Genomic DNA, 18348 nt, shown 5'->3' on the forward strand with positions numbered 1-18348 from the left:
ATTACTAAGGTTTTGGTTTTATAATAGGGCTCAAAGATATCCTCTTGGGACCTTAGGCTTGGAAGTCACCCAGGAGAAATGAGCTGAGTCACCTACATGTTGACAATCAGAGTGTCTGTCAGGTTGCCTAGGGACCAGGCTGCTTTGGCCCGGACATTAAGAGACTTGTCTTGAAGTGACATCAATATTGCATTTGCTGTGTCTGCAACAAATATGACATCCTGTAAGATAAACAAAACAAAACACTGTAGTCACTTTAGGAGTTCACACTGCTACCTTGAAAATTCTCAAATTTATTTGCAGATAAAGCTGTAAGCCTTCACCACAAATCTCTGTTTGGAAATCAAAATTCATTTACTCAATCTATTTACTCTTCTTCTTATATATTACAATTTGGACACTCATTAAAATCCCAGGGGAAGGTCTCCCACGATTCTGGTATGTGCCATGCACATGCAAGGAGCCTACAGATTTTGCTCTTGTGAACATCTTATAACCCAGCCTGCGACAACTGTCTAAATTCTGAGCTTGGCTTGATTTCCACCTCAGGAAGAGATGTGGACAATGAAACACATTTCCAAAACACATCCTGTTCACTTACACACTTCTCAGAGAGATAAAGGTCACAAGTAAGAGTGAAGGAGAAATTTATTTCCTTCTTAATAAAAACTCTTAGTTTTCTAAATTATTAGTATCGTATGGTAATGTCCCATTTCATTTTTTCCAATTATCCATTGATTTAAACATTTACTGTTTTAGGGTCCTGGCCAGTGTGCAAAATCGTTAAAAACAAATGAACTACAGGCAGTAGCATATTTTAGTAGCAATTAAGGAAACCAGATTACAAAGCAATTTAATTTCCTTTACTGTCCAACTCAGGAGCTCTATATCCACCAAAGAGAGTAAGAAAATGGACTGTAAAGAGGCACAGTGGAGCTACACAGGCTCACTCTGACCTGTCTGAGACACGGAAAAAGCACGTAGACCCCAAGGGCCCGAGAGGTCGCAGCTTTCACTAATCGGTTCTTGCTGTCATTCAGCCCCAGCAGCATGGTGATGCACAGGATCTGCCTGTCACTCTGCAATGAGAAAGGTTGGCCAAGGAAAAGTGCGAATGAAACAGCCATGAGCCGATACCTTCGACAAGTGACTGTGACACACCTGTGTTGAATCCACATTCAGGAGTTGACCACAACTGAGCCCTTGAGGTTAACTTGGCAGAGAACAAAGGTTCAACTCAGATCCAGTTATCATCTGAGTACCCACTCGGGGCAGGGGGACACACAGCATCGTGATTACATTTAACCTCTACCATCGTGAGTCAGGTCACTTTATTCTCCTACTTTAGTCAAGCTGCCTTCCTTATAAAAACTAATTTACATAAATAAGAATGGAAGCAAATGCCATTAAGGATTAAAGGAAGTAGCAGTCTGAACACTATGTGTGTTGGGCACCAAGCAAGGCGTTTTCACATGCTTCATGTTATTACTCACATCATTTACATTTTATAGGGGATAAAACTAAGTTTTAGAGAAGTTAAGATAACCAAAGAGCTAGAAGGTAGAAGAGCTGAGATTCAAACCAGCTAGGATTTAAATCCAAAGAGCTAGGATTTTCTAACTTTTGGATTTGAAATCTTTCTGAAATCTGACCTCAAAGCCTCTGCTACTTTCACTTCTCTCTCCCTGCCTTCTACGCACAGGGAGTAAAAGCTCCTCTGAGGCATTAAGATTTCAGTGCTGCTCCCCACTGCCCTCACCCTACGCTCAAACAGAACATGCACCTTCTCCTCAGAGATAATGCTGAATACTGGTTCAAAATGAAAAACAGTCAAAATCAAACTCAAGCTCTCATGCTCAGAGTCACAAATTAAAGATGATGAAACACCCCTAAGGTTACCAGCAGATTGCTGAAGGCTTCTGGCAAGATGGAAGACAGGGCATCACAGGCGCTCGCCTGCAGAGTCGGATGCTCTGAATTCTGCAGGGCTCTGGGTAAAGGACCGTTCAGCATCACAGTCCAGAACATCACCACCTGGAACAGAGGCACAGTAACAACTGCAGCCCAAGAGACAACAGTGGAACCAGCTAGACACTAAGACTACCACTAGTAACCACAGTGATGAAAAGTTTTTCCTTAACGTAGTAGCTTACTATAAATACTTTTACTAGTACTTCTTCCACAGCAATGAAAGGAACTTTAGAAAACAACTAATTCAATGCTTCCATTTCATTCATTAGGAAACTACAGTGTGGTACAGTAAGGCAGCAGTAGTGATGATGATACTGGGAGGAAGACGAAGATGAGGATAGCAGTAACAGCAGCAGCAGCTGTTTTTCAGAGAGCTTCCCATACGCCAGGCATTGTTCTAAGTGTTTTACACATATCTACTCATTTTAATCTTCAGCCCAACTAAATGAAGAATATATCCTTATCTCCATTTTCACACCAGGAAACTGAGGCAGAGAGAGATAACGTAACTTGCTAGTGGGCAGCAGAGCTGGTCGAGAATCAGATCAAATGACACCCAGCCAGGGCTCTTTCAAACCTCGAGGGCACAAGGGTCGGGGTCCCAGAGCAGCCCAGAGGCCATGTGCCCGAGTGCAAGGAGCACGGGATCCAGAGCAGGAGCTGGGGTGGAGTTAGCCCTTCAGCTTCTGCTTCCTGTCTCTGCAGCCTCAGGCAAGTCACTGAACCGTCTAAGCTTTGGTTCCTCTTCAGTAAAACAGGACAAAGAGATCTACTTGGCACAGTTTGTGCGATAATAAAATGTACGACTGTGTAAAGTCTCTAGCACAGTGCCGGATGTACAGTGGAGATTCTTAAATTTAACAACAGGCTCTGTTTTCAGCACTCTGAAGAATTTTCTCACTTCAATGCCCCTCAAGGTAGGCATCTGCAGAGTACCTTTAACAGTCTCCTTCCCATGCTTTATAAAAACCCTGGGATTTCATGCCCCATGTGCAAATCTGTCTGGGGATTTGGTGTCTCCATTTCCTGCCCCATGGACTTAGTCCTCAGTGTTGCCATGCACTCACACACCAATTCTTTTGCCCCACAATCCTAGCTCCTGGACACCCAATCTGGGTCCTCCTGCCCCAAACCAGAAGAATGTGGACAGGTGTGGTTGCCAGCCTCCAAGATGGCCCACAGTGATTCTCACCTCCTAATGTTCAGGAGGCCATCCGCTCCCACACTGACTAAGGCTGACCTGTGTAACTAATGGGGTATTGTGGCAATGACAGTGCAGAACTTCTGAAACTAGGTTATAAAAATTCTACAGCTGTTTTGCTCACTCTCGATTCATTGCTATAAGGGAGGCCAGCTGCCTTGTCAGGAGAACACTCGAGCAGCCCTCTGGAGAGGTCCTCATGGGAAGGAACTGAGTGAGATCTGCCATCAGCCAGCACTAACGTGCAAGGTATGCGAGTGATCGCGCCACCTTGGAAGGAGCTCCTCCAACCCCCGTCAAATTCGGCTGACTGCAGTCCCTGCCAGCATCCTGGCTGCAGCCTCATGAGACCTGAGCCAGAACCATCAGGTAAGCTGCCCTCAATTCCTGGTCCACAGAAACTATGTGAGAGAATAAATGTAGGATATGGTTTTAAGTTGCAAAGTGTTTAGGATAATTTATCACTCAACAGATTAGTAATACAGAAAGTATACCCCTTTTTTACATATGAAACAACACTTAAGTGCGAACAGTTAAGAGTCTTGCTCAGGGCTTCCCTGGTGGCGCAGTGGTTAAGAATCCGCCTGCCAACGCAGGAAACATGGGTTCGAGCCCTGGTCTGGGAGGATCCCACATGCCGCGAAGCAACTAAGCCCGTGCGCCACAACTACCAAACCTGCGCTCTAGAGGCCGCGAGCCACAACTACTGAGCCCGCGTGCCACAACTACTGAAGCCCACGCACCTAGAGTCCGTGCTCTGCAACAAGAAGCCACTGCTATGAGAAGCCCACGCACCACAACAAAGAGTAGCCCCCACTCAGTGCAACTAGAGAAAGCCTGCGTGCAGCAACAAAGACCCAACGCAGCCAAAAATAAAAATAAATAAATTTATTTTTAAAAAAAGGAAAAAAACAGTCTTGCTCAAAGTCACTTGGAACAAGGGGAGAAGTCTGGATTAAACCCAGGTCTGTCTGATAGCAAAGCACAACGCAACTCCCTGCAAACAGTGACATTTCAGTTTTAGTGGAAGTCTAGGGAAGGGACTAGAGCTAGACATTCTTTTTTTGAAATTTATTTATTTTTGGCTGCATTGGGTCTTCACTGCTGCGCACGGGCTTTCTCTAGTTGTGGCGAGCGGGGGCGTCTCGTGGTGGCTTCTCTTGTTGCGGAGCACGGGCTCTAGGCACGCGGGCTTCAGTAGTTGTGGTGCACGGGCTCAGTAGTAGTGGCTCACGGGCTCTAGAGCGCAGGCTCGGTAGTTGTGGCGCATGGGCTTAGTTGCTCCGCAGCATGTGGGATCTTCCCGGACCAGGGCTCGAACCTGTGTCCCCTGCATTGGCAGGTGGATTCTTAACCACTGTGCCACCAGGGAAGCCCAAGCTAGACATTCTTAATTCTATCATTCCACCTAGGGTGATGGAAATTGTGAAGAGAAAAAGAATAGGCAGGATGAGGAGGGCAGAGGGAGAAAACATCCCTAATGTTGAGTTGATTTGGTTTTTGGCACTAAGTAGAAGGTTTTTTTTATGGGCTCACATGTTCCTCCTCCAAAGAATAACTGGCACAGTGTGGGGCAACACACACAAGCTCAGACCACAGAAATGAACGGGAATAAGGGGGAGGGCCCCGGCAGGGAGGGGCTAAAGGAATTACGACTCACTGAGCATCTACTATTTGCCAGAGTCTCCACATTTCATTCAATCTTCCAAAAGTCCAATGAGTTAAGGATTTTTACTCCTCTTTACAACAAGGAAACTATGCTCATAGTCACATATTCATTAAGTGGTTTAATCCCATGCCTTCTGATTCCAAATCTTGGGCTCTTCCCACCATTCTAGTCTGTCTCTTGGGCACACTGTGTAACCAAACTAGGTTTTGTGGGGGGAAAAAAACCCCAAAAAACTGCTTCTTCCATTACTGGCTGTATGTTACACATAATCTTACCACACACTAAACTGCAAATAAACTGAAATGCAAATAAAACCTATTCATCCTAGATTATAAACCATAATTTCTGATATTGGAAGAAACCATACTCTCTACGCCACTTTATCACTGAGCCTCAAAATAAAACTGACTGAAGCACTAAGAAAAGAGAAAACCATGAATATACATTTACTTACCAAACTGACTGGCACTCTCTGATCAGGTGCTATGGAAGAATCTGGTTTATACTGTTGTATTAAGCCTGTACCCAGTTCTTCCAGAAGCTGCCAAGATAAAAGAAATAGATCATCAGAGATGAATATTAGAACCATGGAGGTAAAAAGCCACTTCAGTTTGGAGATTACCTCAAATCAAGGGGAAAAGTAATTTCCAACTGATTTTCTTTCTTTTCTCAGAAACTGCTATCTCAGAGGCATTCTTTCCAGAAGCAAAATCACCAAGTATATATTTTTAATTTATTATCAAATCAATTCTTTGGGTTTACATGTAGAGCTGAAAATAGAGGAATGTATTGATATCACTTGCCTACCTGAAACCTCCTAAAGAAACTCAGAATTGATGGACATGCAGCTGAGGGAAGAACATAAAAGGAAGAGAAGAAAAAAGCACACAGCTTTTTTTTTCTTCTTTAAAATTGGGGTATAGCTGCTGTACAATGTTGTGTCAGTTTCCACTGTACAATTAAGTAAATCATCTATATGTATCCATATATCTCTTCCCTCCTGGATACCCCTCCCACCCACCCCCATCCACCCATCTAGGTCACCACAGAGCACCAAGCTGTGCTCCCTGAAGCACAGGGCTTTTAATGAAAATTACCTTTGCTCCATGAAGCTGGACAGATGGATCTGCCTCCCCCAGGCACTTGCAAATCACCTCTCCAAGCTCCATCAAGTAGACCTGAGTCATTGAAAAGTAGCCCCTTGCCAGATGAGCCAACACCTGCAAAGAAAACAGGGGATTAACCCCAAGACCTGAATGCAGGACTGCAATATCCAGAAGTGTTTCAATATTTCAGAAATCACTCACACTCAACAAGGGGCTGAAATCTGATGTTAATGAAATGAAGAACAACCATAATCTTCAATTAAGTATATCATAGAATTTTATGGTGCTTTATAATTTACAAAATGTGTTTCATTTTGATTATCAATATTATCACACTTAAGCCTGGGAACAATTTATCTACTGGTAGGTATTTATTGAGTATTTCAGCTGAAGAAACTAAGACTGAAAAAGTTAAAGGTTAAAGAGGTTAAAGGACATGTTCAATATTAACCAGATAATTAGCAGACCCTAGGACCAAAAAACAAATACTTTAATCTAGGGTGTACAGAAAAAACAAATATTTTAGTATTTTTAAAATATTACAGAAAAACAAATACTTTAATCGAGGGTGGTTTTCTTCCTTTGAAGGAGCAAATACTTTGTTGTCTCTAAACAGATATAATACCAAAGAGAAGTTTATAGAAAATTAAACATTTATTTAACTTTCAGATGCAGAAATCAAAGATTAACTCTACAACTTCCTTCAGAATTATTATATAATCTATTATACTGACCTGCCATATAATACCTGAGGTGACTAAAATGGCTTGCAACAAAAGGGGATGAATGTGATGTTTTACAACCAATCCCCCCCCCACCCACTCCCCCCCAAAACAAAACAACAAACAAAGCATTCACACCTAAAGTGTGAATTCACACACAACTCCCACTAACACCAATGACACACTGCTTGGTTTGACCTTATTTTCACAGACTTACTCCTCAGGAAGTAATCACCCCATGAAGAAAGAATGATTACTTCCATTTCAGAGATGAGGAAATGAAACCTCCTACCTGTAAGGCCTCCAGTCGCAAGGGAAATGGCTCATAGGTGCTTCCTCCTGTGGAGCCAGCATCACTACCTGAACAGGCATCTTCCTTGGGCAGAACAACAATGGAAATGCAAAGTCGAATGAGCCAGCAGGGCTCTGAAGACACCTTTGGTGAGCTAACTGCGGCTTCTTCCAGAAAGGGTCCTGAAGGGCCTTTCTTCCACCAATCAGGAGGACTGACGTGAGGAGTGGCTGAATTGCTATTGCTGAGTCCAGAAGAACAGGGCTGTTGTAAAAGTAGCTGGACTTCAGGTAAAGGTGCGTGAGTGGACACTATGGCCCCCAATAGTGTGAGACTGGACACACGAACATTAACATCTGTCAAAGGAATCAAAAAGAAACTATCACCACAGGAACAGTTACCATAAGGATCATAACTATCTCTGCAGGCAATTAAGAATTATGGCTTCTTTGTTTAACCTGAATCTAATTAAACCTCTAGACCTAACTTCCAGTTTATGGGACAGAAGTGTAAGTTAACACTGTAAAGAAAATACCCAACAAACTGAGAGTAGGGCTTCCCTGGTGGTGCAGTGGTTGAGAGTCCGCCTGCCGATGCAGGGGACGCGGGTTCATGCCCCGGTCCAGAAAGATCCCACATGCCACGGAGCAGCTGGGCCTGTGAGCCATGGCCGCTGAGCCTGCGCGTCCGGAGCCTGTGCTCCACAACGGGAGAGGCCACAACAGTGAGAGGCCCGTGTACTGCCAAAAAAACCCCCAGAAAACTGAGAGTATACGACATACTGTAAGACAACTGGCTTGGACCCTTCCAAAATCAGTATCATAAAAGAAAGAAAAAGGGCCACAGACTACTAGAGTCAAAAAGACTAAAGTGAGGAGGCAGGACAAGACGGCACTGTAGTAAGATGTTGGGCTCTCTCCTCCCATGGACAGGAAAATTACAGCTGCATAGAGAGCAACTATCTCTGAGAATGACCGAAAGACTAGCAGAGAAGATTTTCCATAACTAGGGATAAAAGGAAAAAAAAAGCCACATTGAGACAAGTAGGAGGGGCAGAGACATGGTTTGGCAGGGACCTACACCCCCACTGCTGTGGACCACAGGCAGGAGGGATTTCACAGCCTCAGAGGTCGGCTCTGAACCCCACATTGGGCTCCCCAGCCCAGGGGACATGCATCAGGTAGATGAACCCCCATAATGTCTGGCTTTGGAAATCAGCAGGGCTTACATCCAAGAGAGAGCCAGAGGGCTGCAGAGAATTAAGAATCCACTCTAAAAGGCTGTGCACAAAAACTCAGTCACTCCAGGTCCTGGCACACAGACAGCAGTTTGAAAAGTGCCTGATCATATGGGAAGGAGATTCACTGACTAATAGATTCATTGACTAATATTAAGGCGTGTCACCAAGAGGTACTGAGGAGCTGGCGAGTGCCACTTTAAAATTTTTTTTCTTTGTCTCCCTTTCTACCTAGGTGGCCAGGCACTGGCAGGCACCAGTTTTTTTTTTGGCTGCACCACACAGCTTGCAGGATCTCAATTACCTGACCAGGGATCCAACCCAGGCCACAGCAGTGAAAGCACTGAGTCCTAACCACTGGACTGCCAGGGAATTCCCAGGCGGTCACCAGTTCTGAATCTCCCCATCTAATTTACTAGCATCACTCAACCGGCCCTGAGTTCACCTGCGGATTCCACCCAGCTAGTGCTAATCTAATGCAGTCCCCAATTACAGCCAGCTGCACTGGGAACCAACCCCACCCCCTAGCAACCTGCAGAGAGCATGGCCCAGCCACAACAAAAGGGCACATGCAACCCACACAGGAGACACTCCTGGAGCACCTAGCTCTGGTGACCAGGGGGGACCATACTACTGGGCCTCACAGGACACCTTCTATACTTAGCCACTCTATCAAGAACAGGAAATGTAGCTGATCTACCTAATACATAGAAACAAACAGAGGGTTAGGCAAAATGAGGAGACAAAGAATTATGTCCCAAATGAAAGAACAGGACTAAACCTCAGAAAAAGAACTAAATGAAATGGAGATAAGCAATCTTCCAGATAAAGCATTCAAACTAATGGTCATAAAAATGCTCTCTGAACTCAGGAGAAGAATGGAAGGACACAGTGAGAACTTCTACAGAGACAGAAAACGTAAAAAAGAACCAATCAGAGCTGAATAAAATAACAAAAGTGAGAAATAGACTAGAGGAAACCAAATGCAGATTAGCTGATACAGAAGAACAGATCAGCAATCTGGAAGACAGGCTAATGAAAATCATCCAAATGGAAAAGCAAAAAGAAATAAGAAAAATGAGGATAGTTTAAGCGACCTCTATGACAACATCAAGTGTACTAACATTCACATTATAGGGGTCCCAGAAGGAGAAGAGAGAGGGACAGGGACAGAAAATCTCTTTGAAGAAATAATGGCTGAAAACTTTCCGAACCTGGCAAAGGAAACATACATCCAAGTCCAGGAATCACAAAAAGTCCCAAACAAGATGAACCCCAAAAGACCCACACCAAGACACATTATAATTAAAGTCAAAAGTCAGAGGGCTTCCCTGGTGGCACAGTGGTTAAGAATCTGCCTGCCAATGCAAGGGACATGAGTTCAAGCCCTGGCCCAGGTAGATCCCACATGCCGCAGAGCAACTAAGCTCATGTGCCACAACTACTGAGCCTGTGCTCTAGAGCCCACAAGCCACAACTACTGAGCCCATGTGCCACAACCACTGAAGCCTGCATGCCTAGAGCCCGTGCTCCGCAACAAGAGAAGCCACCGCAATGAGAAGCCTGCGCACTGCAACGAAGAGTAGCCCCCACTCACTGCAACTAGAGAAAGCCTGCGCACAGCAACAAAGACCCAACACAGCCAAAACTAACTAACTAAATAAATTTATTTTTAAAAAAAAGTTAACTAGAGAATCTTAAAAGCAGCAAGAGAAAAACAACTAGTTACATATGGAGGAGCCCCAGAAGATGATCAGCTGACTTTTCAGCAAAACTTTACATACCAGAAGGGAGTGGCACAAGATATTCAAAGTACTGAAAGGAAGAAAAACCCTTACAACCAAGAATATTCCCTCTGGCAAGGCTCTCATTCAGAAATGAAGGAGAGATAAAGAGTTTCCCAGACAAGCAAAAACTAAAGTAGTTCATCACCACTAAACTGACCTAACAAGAAATGTTAAAGGGACTGCTTTAAACAGAAAACACAAAACTATAAGTAGAAATATAAAAATTATGAAAGAAAAAAAAATCTCACTATAAAGGCAAACATATAGTAAAAGTAGTGGATCAACCAACCATATAGGTACTATGAAGGTTAAAACACAAAAGTAGTAAAATCCTATATATCTACAATAATTAGTTAAGAGATACACAAAACAGAAAGATGTTAAAGATGACGTCAAAAACATAAAACATAGGGGTAGGGAGTAAATATGTAGTGCTTTTAGAATGTGCTCAAACATAAGTGACCATTAACTTAAAATAGACTGCTGTATACCAGGTTGTTATAAAATAACCTCATGGTAACCACAAATCATAAAACAATACTAGATTAACTCAAAAAACAAAGAGAAAGGAATACAGTAAGTCCCCTACATATGAACCTTCAAGTTGTGAACTTTCAAAGATGCAAACATGCATTCCATCAATGTCAGGCATGAGTAAAATAGCAGCTTGCCCTCCATCTCCTATAGCTGACGATCCTTCAGCTCTACCATCTGCCACCTCCACTCCCTCCTCCAGTCAGTAACTCTTCTTGCCTGTTCACTCAATGCCAGCCCCTGTAGGCTAGCCATTATACTGTACTACTGTACTTTTCAAAGTACTGTAAGATTAAAAATGTTTCATTTTTTGTGTTTGTTTTTTATGTATTAATATTATAAACCTATTACAGTACAGTACTATATAGCCAATTGTGTTAGTTGTGTACCTAGGCTAACTGTTTGACTTATGATCAAATTGGACTTACGAACGTGTTCTCAGAATGGAACTCGTTCGTATGTAGGGGACTTACTGTACAAACATAACACTCAAGAAAGTCATTAAATCACAAGAGAGCAAGAGAAGAGTAAAGGAACAGAGAAAAACAACAAAAATAACCAGAAAACATATAACAAAAAGGCAGTAAGTACATAACCATCAAAAGTTACTTTAAATGAAAATGGACTAAATGCTCCAATCAAAAGACATAAGGTGGCTGAATGGATAAAAAAGCAAGACCCATATATATGCTACCTACAAGAGACTCACTTCAGATTTAAAGACACACAGAAATTGAAAGTGAGAGGATGGAAAAAGATACTCCATGCAAATGAAAACAAAGCTGGGGTAGTAATATTTATATCAGACAAAATAGACTTTACATGTAACCACAATGTTCACTGCAGCACTATTTACAATAGCCAGGACATGGAAGCAACCTAAGTGTCCATTGACAGATGAATGGATAAAGAAGATGTGGCACATATATACAATGGAATATTACTCAGCCATAAAAAGAAATGAAATTGAGTTATTTCTAGTGAGGTGGATGGACCTAGAGTCTGTCATACAGAGTGAAGTAAGTCAGAAAGAGAAGAACAAATACTGTATGCTAACGCATATATATGGAATCTAAAAAAAAAGAAAAGGTTCTGATGAACCTAGGGGCAGGACAGGAATAAAGACACAGACGTAGAGAGGACACGGGGAGGGGGAAGGGTAAGCTGGGACGAAGTGAGAGAGGAGCACTGACATATAAACACTACCAAATGTAAAATAGATAGCTAATGAGAAGCAGCTGCATAGCACAGGGAGATCAGCTCGGTGCTTTGTGACCACCTAGAGGGGTGGGATAGGGAGGGTAGGAGAGAGACGCAAGAGGTAGGGGATATGGGAATATATGTATACATATAGCTGAGTCACTTTGTTATACAGCAGAAACTAACACAACATTGTAAAGCAATTATACTCCAATAAAGATGTTAAAAAAATAGACTTTAAATCAAAGACTGTAACAAAAGACAAAAAAGTGCATTACATAATGATAAAGAGATCAATCCAACAAGAAGATTAAACACTTGTAAATGTATGTGCACCCCACATAGGAACAGCTAAATACATAAAGCAAATATTAACAGACATGAGGAGATACTGACAGTAATATAATAGTAAGGACTTTAACACCCCACTTATATCAATGGATAGGTCATCCATACAGAAGGAAACAATGTGTTTAAGGAAACACTGGCCTTAAAGGACACATTATACTACCCTGACTTAACAGATATATATATAGAGAACATTCCACCCAAAACCAGCAGGATACACATTCTTTTCAAGTGCATGTGGAACATTCTCCAGGATAGATCACATGTTAGGCCACAAAGCAAGTCTCGATAAATTTAAGAAGACTAAAATCATACCAAGCATCTTTTCAGACCAAAATCCTATGAGACTAGAAATCAACTATAAAACACTGGAAAAAACACAAACAAGTGGAGTCTAAACAACATGCTACTAAACAACCAATAGGTCACTGAAAAAAATCAAAGAGGAAATAAAAAAATACATTGAGACAAATGAAAATGGAAACACAGTGTTTCAAAATCTGTAGGGCACAACAAAGGCAGTTCTTAGAGGGAAGTTTGTAGCAATAGGGCCTACTTCAGGAAACAAGAAAAACCTCAAATAAACAATCTAACCTCATACCTAAAGGAACCTAAGAAAAGAAAAACAAAACTCAAAGGGGAAAATAAGGATCAGAGTGGAAAGAGATACTAAAAAAAAAAAAAGAAAGAAAAGATCAATGAAACCAGAAGTTGGTTCTCTGAAAAGATAAAGAGAATTGATAAATCTTCAGCCAGACTCATCAAGAAAAATAGAGAGAGGGCCCATATCAATAAAATCAGAAATGAAAGAGGAGATACAACCAACACCACAGAAGTATAAAAAGATCATAAGAGATTACTATAAACAGTTATATGCCAACAAATTGGACAACCTAGAAGAAATGGATAAATTTCTAAAAACATACCATCTTTCCAAGACTGAATCAGAAAGAAAGAGAAAATCTGAACAGACCAATTACTGAAACAGACCAAGTAATGAAATTACATCAGTAATCAAAAAAACTCCCCCAAAACAAAAGTCCAGGACCAGATGGCTTCACAGATGAATTCTACCAAACATTTAAAGAAGACTTAATATCAACTGTTCTCACACTATTCCAAAAAACTGAAGAGAATTCAATTTCCAAATTCATTCTACGAGGCCAGCATTACCCTGACAGTAAAACCAGACAAAGACACTACAAAGGAAGAAAATTACAGGCCAATATCCCTGATGAACACAGATGCAAAAATCCTCAACAAAATATTAGCAAACCAAAGTCAGCAATACATTAAAAGGATCATACATCATGATCAAATGGGATTTACCTCAGGGATACAAGGATGATTCAATATCTGCAGATCAATCAACCTGATACACTGCATTAACAATATGAACAGTAAAAATCATATATCATCTCAATAGATGCAGAAAAAGCTTCTGACAAAATTCAACATCCCTTTATGCTAAAACCCCTCAACAAAGTGGATACAGAGGGAACATACCTCAACATAATAAAGGCCATATATGACAAACCCACAGCTAACATACTCAACAGTGAAAAGCTGAAAGCATTTCCTCTAAGGTCAGGAACAAGACAAGGATGCCCACTCTTGACACTTCTATTCAATGTAGTATTGGAAGTCCTAGACACAGCAATCAGACTAGAAAAAGAAATAAAAGGCATCCAAATTGGAAAGGAAGAAGTAAAACTGTCACTGATGACATGATACTATATATAGAAAACCCCAAAGACTCCACCAAAAAAACTATTAGAACTAATAAATGAATTCAGTAAAGTTGCATAAAATTAATATACAGAAATCTGTTGCATTTCTATTCACTAATAACAATCCATCAGAGAAAGAAATTAAGAAAACAATGCCATTTACAATTGCATCAAAAAAATAAAATACCTAAGAATAAATTTAGCCAAGAAGGTGAAAGACCTGTATTCTGAAAACTATAAGACACTGATGAAAGAAGTTGAAGACAACACAAATTAATGGAAAGATACATATACCATGCTTATGGACTGGAAGAATCAATACTGTTAAAATGTCCTTACTACCCAAAGCAATCTACACGTTCAATGCACTCACCATCAAAATACCCACGGCATTTTTCATAGAACTAGAACCAATAATCCTAAAACTTGTAGGGAACTACCAAAGACCCCAAATAGCCAAAGCAATCTTGAGAAAAAAGAACAAAGCTGGAGATTTCACATGCCCTGATTTCAAACTATACTACAACACTGCAGTAATCAAAACAGAATAGAGAGCTCAGAGATAAACCCACACTTATATGGTCAATTTATCTATGACAATGGCAGCAAAAACATGTAATGGAGAAAAGACAGCGCCTTCAATAAATGGTGTTGGGAAACCTGGATAGCTACATGCAAAGGAGTGAAACTGGACCATTTTCTTGTATCATATACAAAAACAAATAAAAAATGGGTTTAAGACTTAAACATAAGACCTGAAACCATAAAACACCTAGAAGAAAACACAGGTAGTACACTCTTTGATGCCAGTCTTAGAAGTATTTTTTTGGATTTGTCTCCTCAGGCAAGGGAAACAAAAGCAAAAATAAGTAAGTGGGATTACATCAAACTAATAAGCTTTTACGCAGTGGAAGAAATCTTTAATAAAATGAAAAGGCAATCTACTTAATGGGAAAAGATATTTGCCAATGATATATCCACGTGTGTGTGTGTGTGTGTGTGTGTGTGTATATATATATACACATATATATATATTTCTTAAAAAGGAAATCATACAACTCTGTAACAAAAAAAACCAATCCCATTAAAAAATGGTCAGAGAGCCTGAACAGCCCTTTCTCCAAAGAAGACATACAAATGGCCAAGAAAAACATGAGAAGATGCTCAACATTACTGATCACCACTAATCATCAGGGAAATCAAAAGCACAATGAGATATCGCCTCACATCTGTCATAATGGCTATAATCAAAAAGACAAGAAACAAGTGTTGGCAAGGATGTGAAGAAAAGGGAACCCTCATGTACTGTTGGCAGGAATGTAAATTGGTGCAGCCACCATGGAAAACAGTATGGAGGTGCCTCAAAAATTAAAAACAGAACTACCATATGATCTAGCAATTCCACTTCTGGGTATTCACTCAAAGAAAACAAAAACACTGATTTGATATATGCACCCCAATGTTCACTGCAGCATTATTTACAATAGCCAAGATATGGAAACAACCTAAATGCCCAACCTAAGTGGATAAAAAAGATGTGGCATATGTATACAATGGAATATTACTCAGCCATAAAAAAAGGACTTCCCTGGTGGCGCCGTGGTTAAGAATCCGCCTGCCGATGTAGGGGTCATGGGTTCAAGCCCTGGTCCGGGAAGATCCCACATGTCGCAGAGCAACTAAGCCTGTGCACCACAACTACTGAACCTGTGTTCTAGAGCCCACGAGCCACAACTACTGAGCCCATGTGCCACAATTACTGAAGCCATGGGCCTAGAGCCTGTGCTCCACAACAAGAGAAGCCACTGCAATGAGAAGCCAGGGCACCGCAACTAGAGAAAGCCCGCATGCAGCAATGAAGACCCAATGCAGCCAAAAGTAAATAAATTTATTAAAAAAAAAAGAAATCTTGCCATTTCCAACAACATGGATGGAACTAGAGGGTATTATGCTAAGTTAAATAAGTCAGACAGAGACAAATACTGCATAATCCCACTTATACATGGAATCTAAAAAACAAAACAAATGAACAAACAAAACAGAAACAGACTTACAGATACAGAGAGCAAATTGGTGGTTGCCAGAGGAGGTTAGGGCATACATGAAATAGGTGAAAGGGATTAAGAGGTTACAAACTTCCAGTCATAAAATAATTAAGTCACAGGGATATAATATACAACATGAGGAATATAGTCAATAATACTGTAGTAATTTTATATTGTGAGAGATGGCTAGCTACTAGAACTTATCGTGGTGATCACTTGTGATGTATTTAAATGTTGAATCATTATGTTCACCTGAACATAATGCTAACTATACTTCAATTTAAAAAAAAAGTTTAAAAGGCTAAAGTGACATAAAAACTAAATATCACGCATGAACCTTGAATGAACCCAGGTTTTTTTTAAAAAGCTATAAAAGACTTTTGGGGACACATGAGGAAATCTAAATGTGGACTAGACATTAGATAATACTATGGAATCAATGTAATTTTCTTAGGTGTGAGAATGGTATTGTGTTTTTTGGAGATTGTCTTTATTTTGGGGAGATACATACTGTGGTATTTAGGGTGAAATATGTCTATAATTTACCTTCAAATGATTCAAGGGAAGTAAGTCTATATAAATACGTACACATAGACCAAAATATGCATATAAACACACACACGTACACATATACACACTGATACATATATGTAGAGAGAGAGAGAAAACAAATATGACAGTGTTAACAACTGTTAAGTCTAAGTAGAGGTAACAGGTGCTCACTGTACAATAGTACAAATTTTCTGTGGGTTTGAACAGTTTAATAATAAAAGGTTGCTGGAGGACAAAGTCAGATACTTGAAAGGGACCTTTGAGACATGGTTCACTCCCCTCAGTTTGCAGATGAAGAAAAGCTAGTGCAGTGGAATGAGCAGGGGACTGAGCCAGAAGACTTGGGCTGTCTTAATCTTACTTCTGCAACTGAAGTGATAAGCAATCTTAAGGCAAGATTTACCTTCCTGGGTCCCCTTTTACACATTGGTGAAAGGGATGAACTGGACTTTGTTTACATATTTACATATCATTATCTCATTTAAGCCTCATAAAAATCTTATGAGGTAGGCATAGACCTTCCTGTTAGGAGGAAATTAGGGTTCAGAGAAGGTCATGACTATGCAGTGGCAAAAATGGGAGTGAGCTGCAGACTGACACTGGGTCCAGAACATCTCCCACGATGGCACAAAAACATCCGTGCCTTCTTCAAGTTCTACAATTCTGACTAAGAACTCAACAGAATGTGGTCTGATCCTGAAGCTTGCAACCAAAAGAAAAACAAGTCTTCTAAAGGCAACACATATATATTATATGTGGAAGTAAGTCAGGAAATAAGAAATAAGACTGTAGTTAGTGAAGATTTGAGGTTCAGAAATTTTATCTGAACTCCAGAGAAGTTAATGTTAAAGAAGTTAGGTTTTATATTCCACTTCTTCCTTCCAAAATGAGGATAATGTCTATCTGACTGTCCATCCATCCTCTACTTATATCTAAAGGATATGAACTATTACATACTAGAGTGGGACCCCCCTGGGATTTTGCTCAATCTCAATTCTAAAGGGATACTCTGGTCACTGCACTGATGCATTGAAGAGGCATTAAACTTTACAGTTAATTCTCCAGGTCACTTCTTTCCAGTGGTGTCCACTGGGGCTTTAGAGGTCAAAAGTGGGGTTCCAGCAATAGTTGATTCCCCCCCCAAATTTGAGGAGAATAAGCAGAGATATCTTAGAGCTATAAAAATGCTCTATTTTTTAAAAACTAATAATCTAGATCTGGTTGATATAAAGAAGCAATCAGTTTCAAACTACCACCAACCTTTGTGGCGGATATAAGGCTTTATCTGGTTCCAGACTTTGGTTAGCAGGCTGAGTTTCAGACGGTTATAAGGTGAATTTGATACTAAGTTTGCAAGGCACTGCAAAACACAAAGAAGAGCTCATCAGTGGGCCTGATATAGTCACAGCATAGAGACAAAATTTTAGAGCCTTTAATTTAAAAAGTCTTTATACTTATTTAAAAATCAGTCCTTTTGTTTTTTTTTTTCCAGGGGGAATAGCACTTGTATTCTCATTGGTCCAACTTAATACTAAAGATAAAGCAGTATTTTTAGTAAAACATTTAGGTGTACATACAGAGATTGTAGGTATGATCAGACAAGTAGAAACAGACTTCCAAACAGGATATCTTTAATAAAATTACTACTTAGTTATATTCTTGTCAATTCACTTTTGGGCAATATAAACATTATGCAAAAAGAAAGAAACTGCCTCTGTTAACTCACCGATAACTTGGCACATTTACCTTAATTATCTGAGTAAGGGTCTGTGAGGATGATTCAGCCACCAAAGCTAACAAAAGACATCTGTGCAACTCTTTAATGCTAGAAGCGATCATTACAGAAAAGGGAGTGAAAGCCCTTCTGTGGTCACTGGTATCTTCAGCAACAGAAAGAAACTGCTTTGAGCCTTCCAAGATGGCAGATAAAACTTGCAGAGCACAGGCACGCGTC

The 18348-nt window shown here is 40.5% G+C and overlaps 1 protein-coding gene across 3 annotated transcripts in view; it reads right to left on the reverse strand.

The window, feature by feature from the left end:
- HEATR6 (HEAT repeat containing 6) overlaps positions 1-18348 on the reverse strand; it is a 49167-nt gene that overhangs the window by 12504 nt on the left and 18315 nt on the right. For all 3 annotated transcript variants that reach the window (XM_027087385.1, XM_027087386.1, XM_027087388.1), the window contains exons 10-17: positions 18141-18347; positions 17655-17754; positions 6962-7317; positions 5939-6061; positions 5296-5382; positions 1900-2034; positions 957-1079; positions 97-221 (exon numbers count right to left, since the gene is read on the reverse strand). In XM_027087385.1, the coding sequence (XP_026943186.1) occupies positions 97-221; positions 957-1079; positions 1900-2034; positions 5296-5382; positions 5939-6061; positions 6962-7317; positions 17655-17754; positions 18141-18347 (1256 nt within the window). The remainder of the gene's footprint in view (positions 1-96; positions 222-956; positions 1080-1899; positions 2035-5295; positions 5383-5938; positions 6062-6961; positions 7318-17654; positions 17755-18140; position 18348) is intronic.

Source organism: Aethalodelphis obliquidens, unplaced genomic scaffold (assembly GCF_003676395.1).
Source record: "Aethalodelphis obliquidens isolate GAN/ISIS:26980383/991018 unplaced genomic scaffold, ASM367639v1 scaffold58, whole genome shotgun sequence".
NCBI lineage: Eukaryota > Metazoa > Chordata > Mammalia > Artiodactyla > Delphinidae > Aethalodelphis > Aethalodelphis obliquidens.